This window comes from Canis lupus, chromosome 4 (genome assembly GCF_048164855.1).
Source record: "Canis lupus baileyi chromosome 4, mCanLup2.hap1, whole genome shotgun sequence".
NCBI classification, from domain to species: Eukaryota; Metazoa; Chordata; class Mammalia; order Carnivora; family Canidae; genus Canis; species Canis lupus.
Window position 1 is genome coordinate 19,834,190 of NC_132841.1, and position 22,226 is coordinate 19,856,415.

The following is a 22,226-nucleotide window of genomic DNA, read 5'->3' on the forward strand; positions in this document are numbered from 1 at the left end:
CATGAAATGATAAACTCACTACTCTTGGGACTGTGAAGATGGAGGGAAGAGGACCTCCAGGAGAGAAATGTGGAAGGAAAATCACCAGGATTTGGTAATTGACCGGATGTAGACATAGGGGAGAGAAAGGAGATAGGTTTCTGCTTGAACAACTGAATGGATGCTGGTGCCATTTATTAAGATGGGGAAACAGGAAAAAAAATAAAAATAATAAAAAATAAATAATAAATTTTTAAAAAGATGGGGAAACAGAAAAATAAGCAAGATTTTAGAGTGAGAGGAAAACAATGAGTTCAATTTCTGACAGGGCGACTTTGGAACATCTCCAAATGGAGATGTCTAAGAAGCAGTCAAAACTAGAATCTGAAGATAGGAATGAGAACCAAGTTAAGGACAGATTTGGGAGCCATTAACAAAGATCCACTGATTGAAACCACAGATTTGGACAAGACTCCAGAGAGAAAGTGGGGAGTCCAAAAGAGTTTAGGAGGGAAACTTAGGGCAGAATTAAGAAGGAGTCACAACAAAGAGCAGCCCAAGAGTTTGGAGGAAAAGTATGAGCATGTATGTTGGTATCTAAGAGAAAAGGGTGATTCAAAGAGGCATGATCAACAGTGCCAATTTCTGATGCAAACACAGGGAAGATAAAAACTAAAAAGTAACTGTTGGATTTGGCAGCCAGGAAGTCCTCAGTGACTATTAGAGCCACTTCCAAGAAAGGTGAGGAGGAAGTCAGACTGGGATAAATTGAAAATTGGTAAAGGAAAATAGAGATATCAACAGTGAACTTCTTTTTCAGGAAGTTTGGCTCTAAAAGGAAAGAGAGAAATAGAAGAGGAGCAGGAGGGAGACAGGCTGATTCGTATTAATTCAAGCCAAGATACACAAAAGCCTTTATGTCAAAATTCATGTTTTCCTTTAAAGATTGTATTTATTTAGTTGACAGAGAGAGAGAGATAGCAAGAGAGAGAGAGAGAAAGAGAGAGAGCATGAGCAGGGGGGAGAGGGAGAAATAGGCTCCCTGCTTAGCAGGGGGGCTCAATCTCAGGACCCTAGGATCATGACCTGAGTCGAAGGCAGCTGCTTAATCAACTGAGCAACCCAGGCAAACCTTTGATGTCAAAATTTATGATAATGGAACTTAAATTATGATAAAGAAAAAAACAAAAGTATGAATATGTTTTCAGGTTACAAATAGACATATTCAATTCCCCAAGAATGAAGAAAATACAACAAGGTTCTCATTAAGACAATCACTTGGTTACAAACATACTTAAGATACGTTAACATCAAGAGCTGGTGAATTAAAGCATAAAATGGATAAATTTTAAACCAGGAAGTAGCACGTTAGGGCAAAGAAAAATGGATGCTAAATGCTATTGGAGAAAAGACCCTATAAGGTCCCTCCCCTCCTGCCACCCAATAGTGCAAAAACATTCTTTGGTATTGAATGAAAGAATAAGTTTGAGCATAACATACAAAAGGAAATTAAGTTACTATTCAGTAGCTTTTGGTTCTAGATGCTATTCATTTTCATGGAAAACAGATATTATTAAATATTTACCAGCTTTGGAGTTTTCAGGATGCTTGTCAGGGTGACATTCCAAAGCTCTGACTTTAAATTCTGCCAGGATTTGTTCAACCTAAAACAAAAATCGATGTTTAAAATAAGGAATCCAGCTTAAATGGCATAAAGGAAGAAGTTGGGCATCATTCCTTCTCAAAACAGCCATGATCAACCCAACATTTTATTTTGATCCTTATATTTGTATTTTGACTTTTTACTCTAAGAAATAATTTCCTCCATAATGAAACTCAGAAAGCACCCAGTAAAAACTTCTATGCAAACAGCAGTCCATGATCACAATTTAATTTGCTACTGCATTTAGATGATAGCCCAAGACACCTATGAGCTTAATATATTTAAATGTCAAAAATAGAACGGTTTATCCTAAGAATACATAAATTAGACATATTCACTCATCTGAGTTCTTCATGTTTTTTCATCATCTGACTTCTTCAAAAGATGCTTAGCCATCATTCATTATTCAAGGATGCCTGTCTAGTTTATAAATTATCCATTATAAAATTCCCTCTTTCTGCCTTTTGCCCCCTCCATTTTCTTTATTAAGAATTTCATGATTTTTTAAAAAGGACAGAATTCAAATCTGTTAATTATGTTACCAACTAACAGTGTGGCTAGAGATTTTGACTGGGGGGAGAAAGAAACTTGAGCCCAAACTAACATGAAGCTTGAGAGGCATTTTGATTTGATTTGATTTCACTCAGCCCTCTAATCTTTGTTATACTTCATCATCAACCTGTCTTTGTTACTTGAATTCCAATGACAGCAGCAGAAGACAACAGTGGTTATGTGGCTTGTTTTATTTTTTTTAAGATTTTATTTATTTATTTGAGAGAGAAAGAACACCAGCGGTGGGGAGGGGTGGAGGGAGAAGCAGGGAATCCAATGTGGGGCTGGATCCCAAGACCCTGAGATCATGACCCAAGATGAAGGCAGATGCTTAACTGACTGGGCCACCCAGGCGCCCCTGATTGCTTCATTTTAAAATCCAGTTCTGTCCCAAGACTTTAGGCAAGTTATGTAACTTCCATGTGCCTTGGTTTCCTCATCTTTACACTATATGATCAATAGAAATAAGGCATTTAACACAAAGCCTGATCATAGTAAGACTTCAATAATAATAGCTAAAACCAAAAGTCAGTGGTTAACTAACTTGTCTGAAATCATTTAGCTAGTTACTTAAAAAAATGAATTTTTTGTTAACCAAGCAGTTGGACTTCAAATCCAATAATCTCAACCACTCAACTGTTTTATATGGCTGAATTCTTCAGGCTTATGGACCTATTATCAAGTTCCATATTTACTATCCACAAATTAATGAAAGCAAATTACCTCTTGTTTGAGAAACAAATTCTCAAGCAGCTCAGCTTAATATTGTCATAAGACTCATGGAAAAAACATAAATTTATCAGTTCCGTGTTATTTTTAATTTTCAAAAAAAAATTCTTCACATTTATAAAGCCAGGCTGTATTAGATAAGCGTATACATTAAGTACCCAGACTAATAACTATTCTTTTCTGTGTTAAGCATCTACTGAGAATCTCTTGGGATAACAGGAAGGGATAGACTTCCTGTTAAGAACTGTAATTAAGGGGCAGCCCGGGTGGCTCAGCGGTTTAGTGCCTGCCTTCAGCCTAGGGTGTGATCCTGGAGATCCGGGATTGAGTCCCACATCAGGCTCCCTGCATGGAGCCTGCTTCTCCCTCTGCCTGTGTCTCTGCCTCTCTCTCTGTGTCTCTCATGAATAAGTAAATTTTAAAAAATCTTAAAAAAAAAAAAAACTGTAATTAAGGGATGCTGGGTGGCTCAGCGGTTGATCATCTGCCTTCAGCTCAGGGCATGATCCTGGAGTCCCAGGATCGAGTTTAAATTTTTATTACTCAGACATTAAAAATGACAAATACCCACCATTTTCTTCAACGTGGATGGAACTGGAGGGTATTATGCTGAGTGAAATAACTCAATTGGATAAGGACAAACATTATATGTTCTCATTCATTTGGGGAATATAAATAATAGTGAAAGGGAATAGAAGGGAAGGGAGAAGAAATGGGTAGGAAATATCAGAAAGGGAGACAGAACATAAAGACTCCTAACTCTGGGAAACGAACTAGGGGTGGTAGAAGGGGAAGAGGGTGGGGGGTGGGGGTGAATGGGTGACGGGCACTGAGGGGGGCACTTGACGGGATGAGCACTGGGTGTTATTCTGTATGTTGGCAAATTGAACACCAATAAAAAATAAATTTATTATTAAAAATAATAATAATAATAAAAAAATTAAATAAAATACTAGGGCAGCTGGGTGGCTCAGTGGTTGAGCTTCTGCCTTTGGCTCAGACTGTGATCCCAGGGTCCTCGGATTGAGCAGGGAGTCTGCTTCTCCCTCTGCCTATCTATGTCTCTGTGTCTCACATGAATAAATAAAGAAGATCTTTAAAATAAAATAAATTTTAAAATATTAAAAATCCTAAAGATTCTAGTAGTATAAGCATTTTTTAATTATTTATGAATATTCACAATCTCTCTTTGATAAAGTTTATATCAATACAGAACAAAAAGTAAAAGCCACTTTACTACTTATCCCCCCCAAAAAACAGGTTTCACTCTTCAAGATACATTTTTTGCACACTTATATACATATGTATGTATATATATGTGTATATATATATATTGGAGGATTTTAATAAGATAAATAGGTAAAATTATACATATCTATCAAAGGTAGAAAATTTGGAGAGTGTTTATTGTTGTTATTTTCTTTTTTCATTCCTATCACATTAGGAAACATTCTAGTATTAGCCCATGGAAGCAAATGTTTCAAAATGGTTCATTCTCAACAGTGCTAACGTATGTGATTGTTAGTTTCTTCTTTATATTTTCTCTTTTTTTAATTTTATTTTAATTTTTTATTGCAGTTCAATTTGCCAACATATAGCATAACATCCAGTGCTCATCCCTCGAAGTGCCCCTCTCAGTGCCCATCACCCAGTCACCCCAACCCCCACCCACTTCCCCTCCCACTACCCCTTGTTCATTTCCCAGAGTTAGGTGTCTCTCATGTTTTGTCACCCTCACTGATATTTTCACTCATTTTCTCTCCTTTCCCTTTATTCCTTTTCACTAATTTTTATATTCCCCAAATGAATGAGACCATATAATGTTTGTCCTTACTTTGCTAATTTTATATTTTAAAAAATTAAGAATACTCCATAACTGTCTTTCATTACTCTTTATAGTTTTAGTATCACAAAATTTATCATGAGTCTCCTATATAGGGCTGGTTCTGGATAAACCAACTAGTAAAGTGGGTTAGTTTGTCTTGTGAATGTTCTATTTATCTCCTGGCATCCACCCCATGTGCCTGTGCCGACTGCAGCCCATGGACAAATGAGGCTCGCCATGTCAAGGTCCACTGAATCCTGCCTTCTTGATCCAATGCCCAATGGTCTGGAAAACTGCCTATTATGCTGGCCAGTAAACATACAAACAAATGTTCAACTTTACTCATAATCAAATAAATCAAAACATCCAAGTCATGAGAATGACCAGTGTCATTGAAAGTGCAAAGAAATAAACATTTCTATATTCTCCCAGTGAAAATGCAATTTCTTGGAAATATGTGTGTATATGATAGAATTAGATATATATCAATACATATACTCTTCAATACAGCAATTCCAATTCTAGGAATTTGTCTAAGAAGACAGAGGTGGGAAAATTATTTAGTTATAAGAAGGTTCAATGAATAAAATGTTCTAATTTTTTTTTTTAGATTTTATTTATTTATTCATGAGAGACACAGAGAGAGGCAGAGATATAGGCAGAGGGAGAAACAGGCTCCATGCAGGGAGCCTGACGTGGGACGTGGGACTCGATCCCTGAATTTGGATCACGCCCTGAGCCAAAGGCAGCCGCTCAACCGCTGAGCCCCCCAGGGGTTCCAAATGTTATAAATTTTAAACAAAAACTTATGTGCCCAGTAATAAGACTTAAGTTAATTGAAATATTGCTATAGACTAAGAGATCTTGCAGTCATTAAAAAATCATCTTGTAGAAGACTTTTAACAATCTAAGAAACATTATGTAACATATTTCTAGGAGGAAATATAAACTACAAAGCATTAAATGATAAATTTTACCTTAAAAGGGATTATGTAATATATATGTATATAATAACAATAATAATAAATAGCTAATATTTATTGAGACTTACTATATGCCAGGCACTGTTCTAAGCACTGTGCATATAGCATCTCATTTAATTCCCACAACAACTCTGAGGTGGACACTGCTATTATTCCCATTCTACAGATTAGAAAACACATCAATACAGCATATGTGCACACATAGATATGTCATACTCTCAGATTTTAAGCATTTAGGTTAATATTTTTCTCTGTTTTCTCTTCATATTCCACATTTCTTATTGAAAATATATTAGTTTTAGAAGTTAAACTTGAAAACTTAAAAACTTATCTTTTCCAGAGTCTATTAGCACAATATTTTGATCTATGTTAGGAAATACTCTAGTACAGAATAACCACTAATCTGATTTCCACTTAGATGGATCCTTTCCAACTTTCCCTGGCCACACAAATGCCTGGTCTCTCCCTCCATGTGTCTAAATTTTGACCCGGTAAGATCACTTCAAGCCTCATCTCTTCTCTGAAATCTTTTCAGATATTCTTCCTTTAATTCCTGTTGCGCTTATAAATAGCATCTCATAGCACCATACTTATTTTTTCTCAAATTATTTCCTTTATATTAGCTTTGACTCCTCAGCTGGATGCCAAGTTTCTTACACACTATTTCTCACCTTTTTGCTTTGTTTTGTCTTACTCCCATTACTTCCAGTACTGGCCCTATGCCAAGTGTTGAATAAATACTTGATTATTGACTGACAGATATTCTTTAAATAACATGATTATAGCATAATAGGACCTTTCTGAAAATTATGATTTATTCATCAAAATAATGAACTGATTCTAGTGATGGAAACTGATACGCTGTAGAAAAGAGAAGATTCATTTTAATAAGTGAGTTAATAAGTATCCATCATTTCAATTAACTTAGCATGAAATTGGATTTTTCCCATAAAACCCCCAATATTAGCAATATCTCTGAAATAAACTCCATAAGATGATCCTACATCATTCTAATCAAAAGATAATTAAAACATGAGCTAGAGAACCAACTTGAGCCACAAAATATATAACGGCAGTATTGTGTTACAATCCATAAAATACAATAACTTTAATCCATGGTGACAAAAAATAGTTGAATAAATAAATGTGGGAGAAAAAATAACTTTTCTTTACAGAAGAATTCTGAATAATAAATGTAAAATGAATGAGGAAAATAGGAAGTCACCATTAGGCAAACACCATAGTAGTAATTGTTACGGGCAAGATATGCCAAAGGATGCTAACTAAAATCAGTTGGTGAAAGTCTGCGGAGACACACTACAGTCTCAAAAAATGACCATCAACAATATTTTTTCATGACAAAAGGGAAACTAACAACTCTACAGGGCAAAAACAAGGCAGAAGAAACATGACAGACACCACCTTGACTATGTGTTCAGGTCAGTAAGACATATCAACATCATGTAGCCCAGATGTGATACACTGACAAAGGTATAATATCACTTCGGCAGTCTTCTTTCCAAAAACACATAACTTCAGTCTAATCAGGAGAAAACCTGAGACAAACCAAACTGAGGGACTTTCTAAAAAATAACTGATCATTACTTTTCAAAGTGTCCAGATCATGAAAGACAAGGAAGGTGTGTGAAATTGTCACTGTGGAGAAAAATCAAGGAAATGAGACAACTAAGTGTAAGAAAGGATTCTAGCTTGGATCTTGGAAGAGAAAACGGACACTAGTAGAGAAACTGATGAAATTAGAATGAGACCTATCCTTTAGATCAGAGGGTGACTAACTCTGGCCCAAAGGCCAAAGCTGGGCTGTCCCTGTTTTTTTAAATAAAGTTTTATTGGAAAACAGTCATCATCATTCATTTTACATATTATCTATGGCTACTTTCTTGCACTACTAGCAGAACTGAGTGGCTGTGATAGAGGCCATAAGTCCTGCAAAGTCTAAAATGTCCCCTAGCTCAAAAAAAGTGAGGGTGCCTGGGTGGCTCAGTAACTTAGGTATCAGACCCTTAATCTCTGCTCAGGTCTTTTTTTTTTTAAGATTTTATTTATTTGTTCATGAGAGACACAGAGAGAGAGGCAGAGACACAGGCAGAGGGAGAAGCGGGCTCCACACAGGGAGCCTGGTGTGGGACTCGATCCCAGGACTCCAGGATCACTCCTTGGGCTGAAGGCAGACGCTAAACTGCTGAGCCACCCAGGGATCCTCTGCTCAGGTCTTCTTGATCTTGGAATCATGAGTTCAAGTCCTGCACTGGGCTGCATGCTGGGCATACTTAAAAAAAATAAATAACAAATATAACATAACATAACATAACATAACATAACATAACATAACATAAGATGTTTGCTATCTCAGGACTAGTACCGGGGTGAGACAAGCAGAACACCTAGATTTAAAGAGGTACTCTCTCTTTCTTAGGTTTCTGCACGTGCACAACCCTAAGAGTTAGTGCCTCCTTAAATGTTGTGTCCTAAGTGCCTTGCATGCCTCACCCTAGTCCTGACTCTATCTGGTCCTTTACAAAAAAAAAAAAATGCTTGCTGGCCCATGGTTAATACTATTGTGCCAAAGCTAATTTTCTGATTTGTATTCTTTTACTGTGCATGATAACTCTAAATATAATGTTAATATTAAGGGAAGCTGGATGCATATATATACACATATAGAAACTCTGTAATATTTTTGCAACTTTTCTATAAATCAAAAATTACTCAAATAGATGGAGCACAGAGGATTTTTAGAGTAGTGAAACTATTATGTATGATAAATGTCATTATACACTTGTCCAAACATATAGAATGTACAACCCCAAGAGTGAACCATAATGCAAACTATGGACTTTGCATGACAGTAATGTGTCAGTGTAGGTTCATCAGTTGTAACAAGTGAACCACTCTAGTAGAGATGTTGATAACAGCGAGGCTATGCATGAGTGGAGGGAAGAAGTATAGGGGAAAGCTCTATGACTTTTGCGCAATTTTGCTATGAATCTAAAACTACTCTTAAAAAGTCTATTAAAGGGACACCTTGGTGGCTCAGTCAGTTAAGCGTCTGCCTCCAGCTCAGGTCATTACCCCAGGGTCCTGAGATCGAGCCCTACATTAGGCAACCAAGCCTGCTTCTCCCTCTACCCCCTGCTTATGCTATCTTTCCCAAATAAATAAATTAAATATTTTTTAAGTCAATTAAAAATCATTTAATGGGGAGGTCCCTGGGTGGCCCAGTCAGTTAAACGTCTGTCTTGGGCTCAGATTGTGATATTGGGGTCCTGGGATCCCCCTGTGTTGGGCTCCCTGCTCAGCGGGGACTCTGTTTCTCTCTCTTCTCTGCCTGCCACTCCCCTGCTTGTGCTCTCTCTCTCTCTGTCAAATAGAAAAAAATATTTATTAATTTTTTTAAAGATTTTATTCATTTATTCATGAGAGACAGAGAGGCAGAGACATAGGCAGAGGGAGAAGCAGGCTCCCCAGAGGGAGCCTGATGCAGGACTTAATCCCAGGACCCAAGGATCACGACCTGAACCAAAGTAGATGCTTAACTGCTGAGCCACCCAGGCATCCCAATAAATAAAATCTTTTTTTAAAAAAAGTCATGTGCAGTCCAGGTGGCTCAGCAGTTTAGGGCTGCCTTCAGCCCAGGGCGTGATCCTGGAGGCCTGGGATCAAGTCCCACGTTGGGTTCCCTGCATGGACCCTGCTTCACCCTCTGCCTGTGTCTCTGCACCTCTGTGTGTGTGTGTGTGTGTGTCCCTCATGAATAAATAAAATCTTTAAAAATAAATAAATAAATAAATAAATAAATAAATAAATAAATAAATAAATAAATAAATAATCTTTAAAAGTCATTTGGAGAAACCTGACTGGCTCAATTGGTAGAGCATACAACTCTTGAGCTTGAGGTCATAAGTTCAAGCCTCAGGTTGGGCATCAAGCTTACTGCACAAAAAAAAAAAAAAAAAAAAAAAAAATTTAACAGAAAATATTCATTGAAATGTCAATTATAGAATAGTCCAAATTTACAAGGTTCTAAGTCTACAATTACTGTGAGGCCAAAATCACCCACATACACAACTTACTATGTCCCAGGCACTGTTATAAGCATGTTATTTATCATATATCATTTAATCCCCATAACAACTCTATGAGATGGGTACTATTATTACCCCCATTTGCAGATTAGGAAACAAAGGCATAGAAAAGTTAAACCATTTTCCCAAGGTTACATAACTAGTAAACAGTAAGACTTAAACCCAGGTGGCCTAAAAAAAAATAATAAACCCAGGTGGTCTGAAGTCAATAAGAAAGAGAACTAGAAACAAAAAATAAGTATCTCGGGGATCCCTGGTGGCGCAGCGGTTTGGCGCCTGCCTTTGGCCCAGGGCGCGATCCTGGAGACCCCGGATCGAATCCCACATCAGGCTCCCGGTGCATGGAGCCTGCTTCTCCCTCTGCCTATGTCTCTGCCTCTCTCTCTCTCTCTCTGTGACTATCATAAATAAATAAAAATTAAAAAAAAAATAAGTATCTCCATTTATCAAGTTTATGCTCAATTTTCAAGTCTGTGAAATCTTGAAATCAAGATGCCTTATCATTGCTACTGAAATGGTGACCAAATATCAAAAAATCAAGTAAGATATAAACCAGAGAAGATGCTTTACACCACTGGTGTGTGGTGTATGCATTAGTAAAGACTTTAGATTTTATAACATGTGTCTTTTGTGTAAAATCTAGTTCAAGGCAAAAAAAGCTGACTAACTTGAAATCAACCTTCTCCAGTAAATGTTTTTGAAATGAGGGTATGTTGTTTTCTACTCAACAGTGTGGAAATCCTCATGGGATTTATATATGTCATTTCTTCAATTTTCAACAGAAGCTTGAAATTGTAAGAACTATATACTAGAGGAACCTGGGTGGCTCAGTCGGTTAAGAGTCTGCGGTTAAGAGTCTGCCTTCAGCTCAGGTCATGATACCAGAGTCCTGGGGTGAAGTCCCGGGTCTGGCTCCCCATTTGGCTGGAAGTCTGCTTCTTCCTCTGCCTCTCTCCCACTCATGCTTATTCTCTCTCTCTCTCTCTCTCTCTCTCTCTCCATTTGCTCTCTCAAATAAATAAACAAAATCTTTTTTTAAAAAAATCAGAAAAAAGAACTATATACTAAAGCAAAAGTATTATATGTGTGTCTACACAGTTGTTATAAATAGAATCAAAATATTAAGTTGCTTTGAAACTATAACTGCTAAATTGCTTTTGAGTATGAATAGTTCTGGTCAACTTTTTAAAGCATCAAATCAAGGAATATTTGAAGTAAAAGAAACCATCCAATACAAATCAAGTAAAGGAAATGTCACACTAAATATTCAAAAAATGGAATTAAAATATTTTTAGGGGGGCTGGCCTGACTCAGTCAGTAGAGCATGTGACTCTTAATTTTGGAGGTGAGTTCAAGCCCCACACCGGGTGTAGAGATTACTTACAAATAAAAAAAATTTAAGATTTTATTTATTTATTTGACAGAGAGCACAAGAAGGGAGAGCAGCAGTCAGAGGGAGAGGGAGCAGCAGGCTCCTTGCTCAGGGAACTCAATTGCAGGGTTCAATCCCAGGATGCTGGGTTCATGACCTGAGCTGATGGCAGACACTTAGCTGACTGAGTCACCCAGTCAAATAAATGACTTTAAATGATTTTAAATATTTAAAATATTTTTAAATGGGAAAGATATATATGAAAAAAGGGGAAAGATACATATAAAAGGAATTGACAAAATTGTGACAGATCATTTCATTTTAAATAACTGATTGTAATCCTAAACATGCTATGTCATTGACAGAATCAGTAAAGAAGGAATAGCAAGACAATGCTTTCATTCTCCTTTTACTATATGCCACAGTACATACATGGAAGTATGACATAATTGGTAACTAAATTGCTGGCTATAATGAAAGAGACTGTTATAAACATTATTCATAAACAATAGGATTTTTTTTAGTCTATTCAAAACTAATCCTCCTTCTTTGTAGACTGAGTAAACAATAATATAACTATAAAAGACTGACTAAAAGGATCTAGAGATTTATTATGGGGATATAATGACCCTTATTTTATAACTCAGCATGACAATGGTTTTTAATCCAAATTGTGAAGCTTATCAAGGTAAATTACGTTTCTTTGATTTTAAAAATCTTCAAAAATTATTTGGCAATAGTACAATTCATAACACAGATGGTAAAAATTGTAATAAATGTTCTCCATTGCTATAAGTAAATCACCACCAAAGTAAACAAGAATAACATATTATCCTAAAGAAGAAATATGCAACTAAAAGAGTATTATAACCTGGGCTGTGTGTGTGTGTGTGTGTGTGTGTGTGTATTTAACTACAAGATACTTAATATAGGGCAGCCCCGGTGGCACAGCAGTTTGGCGCCACCTGCAGCGCAGTATGTGATCCTGGAGACCCGGGATCGAGTCCCATGTTGGGCTCCTTGCATGGAGCCTGCTTCTCCCTCTGCCTGTGTCTCTGCCTCTCTCTCTGTGTGTCTCTCATGAATAAATAAATAAAATCTTTAAAAAAAAAAAAAGATACTTAAGATAACTCCCTCAGTGTGATGAAGATAGAGATTTTAATCCTTTACATCCAACGTCACATCCTATTTTCCATACAAAATTAAGCACATTTTGTTACTAAACTCTAGCCTTATGAAACAAAGATAAATAAAAAAGTATTTTGCTTTAAAATATTTTAATATTAATAGCTGGGAGTGGCCAACGGCCTGCAGAGCAACATGCCTAAGTTTTATTGTGACTACTGCGACACATACCTCACCCATGACTCTCCATCTGTGAGAAAGACACACTGCAGTGGTAGGAAACACAAAGAGAATGTGAAAGACTACTATCAGAAATGGATGGAAGAGCAGGCTCAGAGCCTGATCGACAAAACAACCGCTGCATTTCAACAAGGAACGATACCTCCTACTCCATTCTCTGCTCCTCCTCCTGAAGGGGCAATGATCCCACCTCCCCCCAGTCTCCCGGGTCCTCCTCGCCCTGGTATGATGCCAGCCCCCCATATGGGGGGCCCTCCCATGATGCCAATGATGGGCCCTCCTCCTCCTGGGATGATGCCAGTGGGACCTGGTTCTCAGCATGGGCCTCCTGCTCACCTTTCCTACAACTCCGAACAAACGCTTAGTGCCCCTGGAATGAGGCCACCTATGGGAGGCCATATGCCAATGATGCCTGGGCCCCCAATGATGAGACCTCCTGCTCGTCCCATGATGGTGCCCACTCGGCCAGGAATGACTCAACCAGACAGATAAGGAGAGACAGGAACCTCTTTATATTCATTTTATATTACTTGTTCTACTTCACCAGGAGATCATGGTGCTGTGACTCTGGGTGTTTTCTAACAGCATGACAAGGAAGACTTGCTTCCCCTTCCTATTGAGAATAGTTTTTGCAGGGGAGTAGTGAGACAAAAAAAAAAAGGCAATTTTCATTTGTATTGTGAAATGTGAAAATAAAATTGTCAACTGTTTTAGTTAAAAAATATATATATTTTTTTAATATTAATAGCTATATTTTAGTATTAAATTAAACATTTTAATAATTATTATATAAAATATATCTAATAATTGAAATGTACTTCTTACTCATCTCAATAGTATTTAAAACATTGAAAAACTAGGAATAAATGAAATATTTAACATTAAGGGAATAATCAATTGTAATACAACAATAAAGTGAAATGTTTAGCATTAAAATATTTATGAAGAGTGTTTAATAACATGGAAATGTTATGATGTTGTAACATTATAAATGTTATAATGTTATAATGTTAGTGGATAAAAAGCCAGAATCAACAAGTAACATATGTTATCTTCCCAAACATGTCTTAAAAAAAATATATATATATAGGAAAAACACTGAAGATTAATAAACAAAACATTAATTAATAAACAAAATATTAATAGTGTTACCTTTGGGAAATAGAATTATAGGAGTTTTCCATAATTTAAAAAACTTTAGCAACCTTCATCATTGTCTATGTGACCCTTTAAAGACATTATTTCAATGTAGATCAAGTGAACAACTACAGCATTTTCACGCATTTGTTTCAGAAATCACCCTTTTAAGTAACTTCTCTCACATAATTTTAAAATGTTAACATAGGGCAGCCCCGGTGGCGCAGCGGCTTAGCGCCGCCTGCAGCCCGGGGTGTGATCCTGGAGACCCCGGATCGAGTCCCACGTCAGGCTCCCTGCGTACAGCCTGCTTCTCTCTCTGCCTGTGTCTCCGCCTCTCTTTCGCTCTCTCTGAATAAATAAATAAATAAATCTTTAAAAAAAATAAAAAATAAAAAATAAAAAAATAAAATAAAATGTTAACATAAAAGGATGTTTCTTGATTTATATAATTTAACTGCTCATATAAAAATACATATTTTAATTAAACATTTTAAAAACACTAATTACTATAAAATTATATTTCAAAAAAAAGAAAATTATATTTCATCTCAATTTTGGTATAAATTACCATAACAAAGCTATAGCTTATGTATTCTGTGAAATATTGCCAACAACATTACAATAAAATTTCAAATACATATTTTTTAGTGTATTTGAAATAAGTCTATGGCCATGTGCCAGAATACACATACTCAATCAGAAACATCTATAAAATCACAAAAGGACATTATCCAAATAAAGACCCAAGCTTTAAACCCTTAACTGTCTCTAAGCCAAATGTGCTTTAAAATATTATAAGGTTAGGTTTTTAGGCAATGTGACTAAAAGTACAGAGTTACAACCTTAAATAAAAACTTGAAAAAGAACAGCATTATCCACTGTCTTACCGAAGACAGTTCATCACATCCTAGTAGCATGTAGTAATCTTCAGTGTCTTCTGACCTGTAATTCAGAATTGCATCCATTTCGGTTACTAAATCAGCTTCTCTTCCCTCTGAAATAAGAGACAGAATAAGCTGTGAATTAATCAGAAAAGCCTTTTTAAATCTGGTTCTCAGCAGCACGTTCCAAACAGCAGTAACTAGATTTAAGGCTGGCCACAGTCAATACACCATATGTCATCCTAGACCTTTGTAAACTCTACCCTTCATTGGCTGTTTGCAGAAGAGAAAAGAACAGGCCACGTGCCTACCTGTTGCAATGCTGTCTGGGATCTGTAGTTTGAGTTTATGTAAATAATGCATTTGAACCATTCTTTTTTTTTTTTTTTTTTTTTTAAGATTTCATTTAACTTGAGAGCGAGAGAGAAAGCACAAGCAGGGGGGAGCAACAGAGGGAGAAGGAGAAGCAGACCCCTGCTAAGCAGAGAGCCTGACACAGGTCTTGATCCCAAGACCCTGAAATCATGATCTGAGCCAAGGGTAGACACTTAACCAACTGAGCCACCCAGGCACCCTGAAACATTCATTTTATGGGTTGACAAAGTCTGTCCATTTTTATGTACTCCCCAAATTAGCCATTTCTCCATTTCTTTTTTTTTTTAAGATTGTATTTATTTATTCATGAGAGACACACACAGAGAGAGGCAGAGACATAGGCAGAGGGAGAAGCAGGCTCCTCGCAGGGAACCCGATGTGGGAACTCAATCCCCGGAACCCAGGATCACAACCCGAGCCAAAGGCAGCTCAACCACTAAACCACCTAGTGCCCCTCCATTTCTTGTATATTTTTATCTTTTTTCCTTTATTTTTTTAAGAGATAGAAGAAAATTCGAAGCAATACAATAAAACTCTCAGAATTTGTTAAATCTGGGTAGTGGGTGTTTTTCTGAGACTATTTTAGACTATTTCATAATGTTTTAAATAGTTTAAGCATAGAAGGAAGTAGACAAGGAGAAAAAATTCTCAATCATTTGATAGTGTGTTCATTAAACAAATATTTATTGAGAACCTGTTCTGTGTCCAGTGTGATTGTGGGAAAAGGTGTAGTAAGTCAGTTGGTTCTTAACAAGCTTACATTTTGTTGGAGGAAGACAGACAAGAAACATGCAAACAAACAAGATCAATTAAAATAGTGATTTATACTATGAAGGAAATAAAATAGGGCAGTAAGAAGAAGAACTGTATGATGACCAGGTTTGGTTCACTGTACCTTTGCTCCTGAGCTGGTTCTCTCCAGACTCAAAAGTGTGTCTGGTGCAAAGTGTGTTCAGGGAATATGTTTCAGTTCACTGTGGCCCTAGGATACACAGGTCAGATCTAGGATTTAGAGAAGGTGAGTAGTCACAGACGGAACATTTTAACCATCTTAACCCTTTAAACATTACCTTGAAAAAAGAAATGTTTTCATGGAGCTCACCTATATGCATCTTCTTTAAAATTTATTTTGGAAAAGAAATAAAGCACTGAAGCACCATTCTTACAAAACCTTCATTATATATCCTCTCTTACTAAATTTCTGTATGGAATTTTAAAATAAAGGATAGCTATTTCTGTTTTGGAAACTTTACATCCCTTGGGGTATTTAGACGCTTATTTGGAAATCACAAAATGCTGATTAGAATAACTAACAGCTGAGTGAAGTAAGTCAGTCGGAGAAGGACAAACATTATATGTTCTCATTCATTTGGGGAATATAAATAATAGTGAAAGGGAATATAAGGGAAGGGAGAAGAAATGTGTGGGAAATATCAGAAAGGGAGACAGAACGTAAAGACTGCTAACTCTGGGAAATGAACTAGGGGTGGTAGAAGGGGAGGAGGGCGGGGGGTGGGAGTGAATGGGTGACGGGCACTGGGGATTATTCTGTATGTTAGTAAATTGAACACCAATAAAAAAAATTTAAAAAAATCTAAAAAAAATAGAATAACTAACAAACAGCCTTCAAATAATGTAAAGTTGCTGCTATGGAAAATAGGGTAGTAAGTCCTCAAAAAATTAAACATAGAATTACCATATGATGCAGCAATTCCACTTCTGGTTATTTATCCAAAAAAATTGAAAGCAAGGACTTGAGCAGGTATTTGCACACCCATGTTCATAGTATCATTATTCACAACAGCCAAAAGATAGAAACAACCCAAGTGTCTGAAACAGGAAAAAATAAAACACAATATAGCAGTGCCTGGGTGCTCAGTCAGTTCAAAAGCATTTGCCTTCGGCTCAGGTCAGGATCCCAGGGTCCTGGGTTCAAACCCCGAGTCGGACTCCCTGCTCAGAGGGGAGTCTGCTTCCCCTTCTCCCCCTGCCGCTCGCCATGCTTGTGCTCTCTCTCTTTGTTAAATAAATAAATAAAATCCTTCAAAAAATAAAATGATGTAGAAACATACATAATATCTGGGAAATGTTCATATTCCAATTTTTTGGTGAAAAAAATTTACAAACCAGTATGTATTATGTAAAAACTCACTGAGCACGAAGACTCAGTGGGTAAAAGTCTTACCTCAATCTAAACAGGAAAAATAGGGCAGCCCAGGTGGCTCAGTGGTTTAGCGCCACCTTCAGCCCAGGGCCTGCTCCTGGAGGCCAGGGATCCAGTCCCACGTCAGGCTCCCTGCATGGAGCCTGCTTCTCCCTCTGCCTGTGTCTCTGCCTCTTTTCTCTCTGTGTGTATCTCATGTATAAATACATAAAATCTTTTAATAAATAAATAAATAAATAAATAAATGGAAAAATATAAAATTAAAAATTTTAAATATGTATGGTACAATATCAGTTTTATAAATATGTTATGTATATTGATAAAATATGAAAAAGCATATATACCAAAACAGACCATTATCACTACATAATGGGGTCACAGATAGTTTACATTTTATTCTTCTTACTCATCTCCATTTGCTAAGATAAACATGTATTATTCTTTTAATTAAAAAGGAGCAATAAAAATAAAAATTAAAAAGGAGCAATAAAAAACAAATCAGTAAAAACTGCAAAATGCCAAACATCACACAGCTATTTACAGACTTAATAGAAATGACAATTCAGAGTTTGTTCTTCAGGTGGTTTGATTTAGTTTGGTTTGTTGCATTCCCCACTGCAGCTATGTAGTTAGTCAATTTACTCATCCTGGGAAGCTAACATTGTGCTGTAGAGTTGACAAAGAATAAAATGATCTCTGCCATCACAGGGCGGCCCCTCTCTCAGGTATCTGGACTACTATCCATTCCAACCGGTACGTCCAATTGTTGTATCTTGGGAAAGACTCCTTGCTTACAGGAATCATAATGCAAGGTAAACAATGCCAAACCCTTCTCCTTATTCCTAAATGATATTTATACTCCAGAACTTCTTTTAAGGGTAAAGTATTGCACTGCTATATCCACACTAAAGCTGTGATCAAAAATAGCAAAATAGCATGGGGCGCCTGGGTGGCTCAGGTCATTCTCAGGGTCCTGAGATAGAGCCCTCCATTGGGCTTTCTGTTCAACGGGGAGTCTGCTTCTCCCTCTCCCTCTGTGCACTTTCTCTCTCTCATATGCATGCGCTCTCTCTCTCAAGTAAATAAATAAATATTTTTTAAAAAATAACAAAATGGCAAAAATATACCATGTACTATGTAGAATACACCATATACCATAGACCTCAATAAGCCAACTCTAAGTTCCATCAAAAGACAATCCAAAAAAATTAAGTAAGTTTGAGTCCAAATATGTATATATATTACATACAATTATTATAGTGCCTATATTATAATCAAATGCCTACACATAATACTTTCATTATTTAGTTACATACAAAATGATCAAATGATCTCACAATTTTTTTTTGATCTCACAATATTTAACTTTTAAAATTTCCTTTAACTTACATGTTTTAAATCATATATTATGAAATAAATGTAAGTTTACAAGTACAAGGCATCTACCTTTTTTTCTAGAGGATGATATTGGGGGCAGCCTGGGTGGCTCAGTGGTTTAGCGCTGCCTTCAGTCCAGGGTGTGATCTTGGAGACCCAGGATTGAGTCCCACGTAGGGCTCCCTGCATGAAGCCCGCTTCTCCCCCTGCCTGTGTCTGTGTCTCTCATGAATAAATAAATAAAATCTTTAAAAATAAATAAATAAAAAATAAAGGATGATATTTGGAAAAACTTTGCCTTATATCTGAACATACATGATACTTTTTCAATTTGGGAATCCTACTTCAATAATTCTCATGTTTTAAAATCATTTTCATAAATTTTTTCTCTTAAGTTATATATTATTTAGAAAAGTTTTCATTCCTTATTTTAATAAATATTAGCAGTCTTTTGGGGCATTGTTCAGAAAAAGTAATAATACAAGATAACCAGATATTCTGAGAATAGTTGGAGTGCCACTTATTTATTTCTACTCTTTCCCAAAATTAACCTCCAAACCTGCCATGGCATCTCATTATAGGGTTTGTTTTTATTTTTTTTAATTTTTATTTATTTATGATAGTCACAGAGAGAGAAAGAGAGAGAGGCAGAGGCATAGGCAGAGGGAGAAGCAGGCTCCATGCACCGGGAGCCCGATGTGGGATTCGATTCCGGGTCTCCAGGATCGCGCCCTGGGCCAAAGGCAGGCGCCAAACCGCTGCACCACCCAGGGATCCCTAGGGTTTGTTTTTAATGCTCATTGGGGTTTTCTCCCCAACAAAGGTAACAAAAATCATGTTGGGACCTCTGGTTAGTATTTGGAGAAATGATAAATGATAAAGCTAGAACCATTTCTCCTTATGCCAAAATAAATTACATACAATCAAATAACCCAGAAGCCATAGAAAAATTAACCAATATGAGTATATCATTTTCTTTTTAAGTAGCCTCCACACCCAGCATGGAGCCCAACTCGGAGCTTGAGCTCACAACGGTGCGATCAAGACCTAAGCTGATATCAAGAGTCCATGGCCTTAACCAACTGAGGCACCCAGACCCTCCAATGTGAGTATATCAATAGTAAGTGCATTTTTGTGGCAAAAAAAAAAAGAAAAAACCAGCAAAATCAGAAAGTTAACAATGTGCAAGGAGAACAATTTCATAATTCTCAGACAAAAGACTAACTTCCTTAATTTACAAAAAGTGCAAACAAATTAGTAAGAAAAAAACTAACAACCCAGTAGAAAATTGGGCCGAGAATATGGATACTTTTAGAAATATAGATGGCCAATATACATTAAGAGTATCACCTCATTTATAACTATGAAACTGCTAATCAAAAGAAAATAAATTGTTCACCTTTCAGGAAAGTGGAATTTGTAAAGTTTGATAATACCCAACACTAGTGAAAAAGTAAACACACTCATACATTAATGGATAAGAGTGTATATTGGCACAATTTGGCAAATTGGTGGTAATTAAGATTTATAAAGCTGTATCTTCTTAACCAGGCAATTTTGTCTCCATGAATTTACCCTGTGGATTTACACCAAAATATGTTCAAGGTGATCACTGCAACATTCTTTGCAACAGAAAAAAATCAGAAACAACTAAAATATCCCTCGATGGACCGGAGAAGAAGATGGCAGTAGATGAATAAATTATGGTATTTGCAGAATAAACTACTATACAGTCATTAAAAAGAGTAAGATAGCTTTCTCTGCAAGTACGGAAAGATCTTCTAAGATGGATTATCAAATGAAAAGGGAAGTTTGAGAAGCATATTATAGCATTATCACTTTTGTGCAATTATACATATTGCACCTTATATCTTCTTTTAAAGCTGGTGTTTGGGACGCGTGGGTGGTTCAGTGGTTGAGCGTCTGCCCTCCACCCACGGCGTGATCCTGGAGACCCGGGATTGAACCCCACGTCGGGCTCCCTGCATGGAACGTGCTTCTTCCTCTGCCTGTGTCTCTGCCTCTCTCTCTCTCTCTCTCTCTGCGTATCTCATGAATAAATAAATAAAATATTTTTTTAAAAATAAGAGAAATAAAAAGCTGGTGTTTTTCTTCTTAGATGGGCAGGTACAGAAGAGAGGCTTTTAGTTTCCGTTTATACCTTTCTGAACTGTTGGTACCAAGTCCAAGTAGCCACACCACCAGTTTTGGTTTTTTGTGCTTTTTAGTATTCTAAAAGAGCAACTACCATTTGTTTTATTTACATATAGTTACTGAAAAAAAACTTTCAAAATACATACTCCAAAACACATAGTAGTAATTATGTAGAACTTGTTAACAGACTTACAGTTCTTTGCACCTCCAGACTCTGAGTCAGACGCCCAACCCCAGAACCAACCGCAGAAAAAATACCCAATCTCCTCTGGCACCTGGAGGCGTCGCCCACCCCCGGGACTACAACTCCCACGAGGCACTGCGGGACTGGCGTAAAGGGCGTCGCCGGAAGTCCCAGTTACGTCCCGCCTCCAGGAACCATCCCTTCGAAAGTGTTTTTGGTGTTTGTTTTGTTGGGAGTTGGGGGGTTAGTTTGGGGGGAGGTTGTTTGCTTGTTTTTTAAGATTTTTATTTATTTATTCATGAGAGACACGGGGGCGGGGAGCAGGGACACAGGCAGAGGGAGAAGCAGGCTCCATGCAGGGAGCCCGACGCGGGACTCGAACCCGGGTCTCCAGGATCATGCCCTGGGCCGAAGGCGGCGCCAAACCGCTGAGCCAACCGCGGATCCCCGGGTTTTGTTTTTTGTTGCTTTTTTTTTTTTAAATCAAATGCTCTAGTCTTTAAGTGGCAAGGGGAAAAGGAGCTAAAGGTCGTGGAAACCAGAGGAAACCTAGAAGTTCTGACTACAAGCCCCAGAAGCGCCGAGCGAGAAGAGAAATTAGGCAGCAGATCGGCGGGCTCCGCGCAGCCCCGAGCGCTTCTCGGCCTGGCCGCTCTCCGGCCTCGCGGCTTCCCTCCAGTCTCGCGCCAGATTTCTGTCGTGCTAAACAAAATCGGCACTTTTCCATGGCGGTTTTTGGCGACCCGAGCTTTCATCTTAGGTTTAGTAACCCGGCTTCCAGAAACTGCCTTTACCCCTTCGTCTTGATTTCCCACGACGCCCCGCCCCGCCCCCGGCTCAGGCTCAGGCTCAGGCTCAGGCTCAGGCTCAGGCTCAGGCTGGGATCCCGCGCGCCACTGGTGCGCTGTTAGACCTCCGCGCGGCCAGGCTCTAGCCTGCGTGTTCCCGCGGGAAGGACCGAGCCCGCCAGGACCTTAGCCTCACCTGTGTCCGCGTCACCTGGTCGTCCCCTCCTGGCTGTGAGAGCGAAGCGGGCTTTGGAGAGCAGTGCAGGATGTTGAAAGGAGTCTTTCTGTTAAATCAGACATACAGTCGAATTTGTGAAACATCCTTTAAAGGCTGTTGAAAAAAAATTAAAAAAAAAAAAAGGCTGTTGAAAAAAATAATAAAAAAATAAAGGTTGTTGAAACATTGCTTTGAAGCTTTAATCTGTGATCCCATTCCTTTTTTTTTTTTTTTTTTTTTAATTTTTTGTGATCCCGTTCCTAATAGTATAGGGAGGGATATGGATAGTGGGAAGGTTATGCGTGTTGGGGGAAGAGGGGTATGTGGAAACTATACTCAATTTTGCTGTGAACCTAAAACTAAAAAGGAAAG

General features: G+C 37.6%; 2 protein-coding genes across 5 annotated transcripts in view; one reads left to right on the top strand and one right to left on the bottom strand.

Annotated features, from left to right (window-relative positions):
* The window catches only part of DNAJC12 (DnaJ heat shock protein family (Hsp40) member C12), a 52,425-nt gene extending 30,573 nt beyond the window's left edge, over positions 1–21,852 (bottom strand). Inside the window, exons 1-4 of one of the 4 annotated variants that reach the window (XM_072823271.1) lie at positions 20,859–20,947; positions 15,866–15,972; positions 14,602–14,708; positions 1,565–1,643 (exon numbers count right to left, since the gene is read on the bottom strand). In XM_072823271.1, the coding sequence (XP_072679372.1) occupies positions 1,565–1,643; positions 14,602–14,679 (157 nt within the window). In that variant the 5' untranslated portion in view covers positions 14,680–14,708; positions 15,866–15,972; positions 20,859–20,947. Of the gene's footprint in view, positions 1–1,564; positions 1,644–14,601; positions 14,709–15,865; positions 15,973–20,858; positions 20,989–21,833 lie in introns of those variants that run through there. The other 3 variants (XM_072823272.1, XM_072823274.1, XM_072823270.1) reach the window with 3 other exon arrangements.
* Positions 12,506–13,296, top strand: LOC140631919 (U1 small nuclear ribonucleoprotein C-like). The gene has a single exon (XM_072823275.1). It carries the CDS (start codon positions 12,530–12,532, stop codon positions 13,064–13,066), a length of 537 nt encoding a protein of 178 aa, XP_072679376.1. The 5' UTR covers positions 12,506–12,529; the 3' UTR covers positions 13,067–13,296.
* Positions 21,853–22,226: the final 374 nt, after the last annotated feature.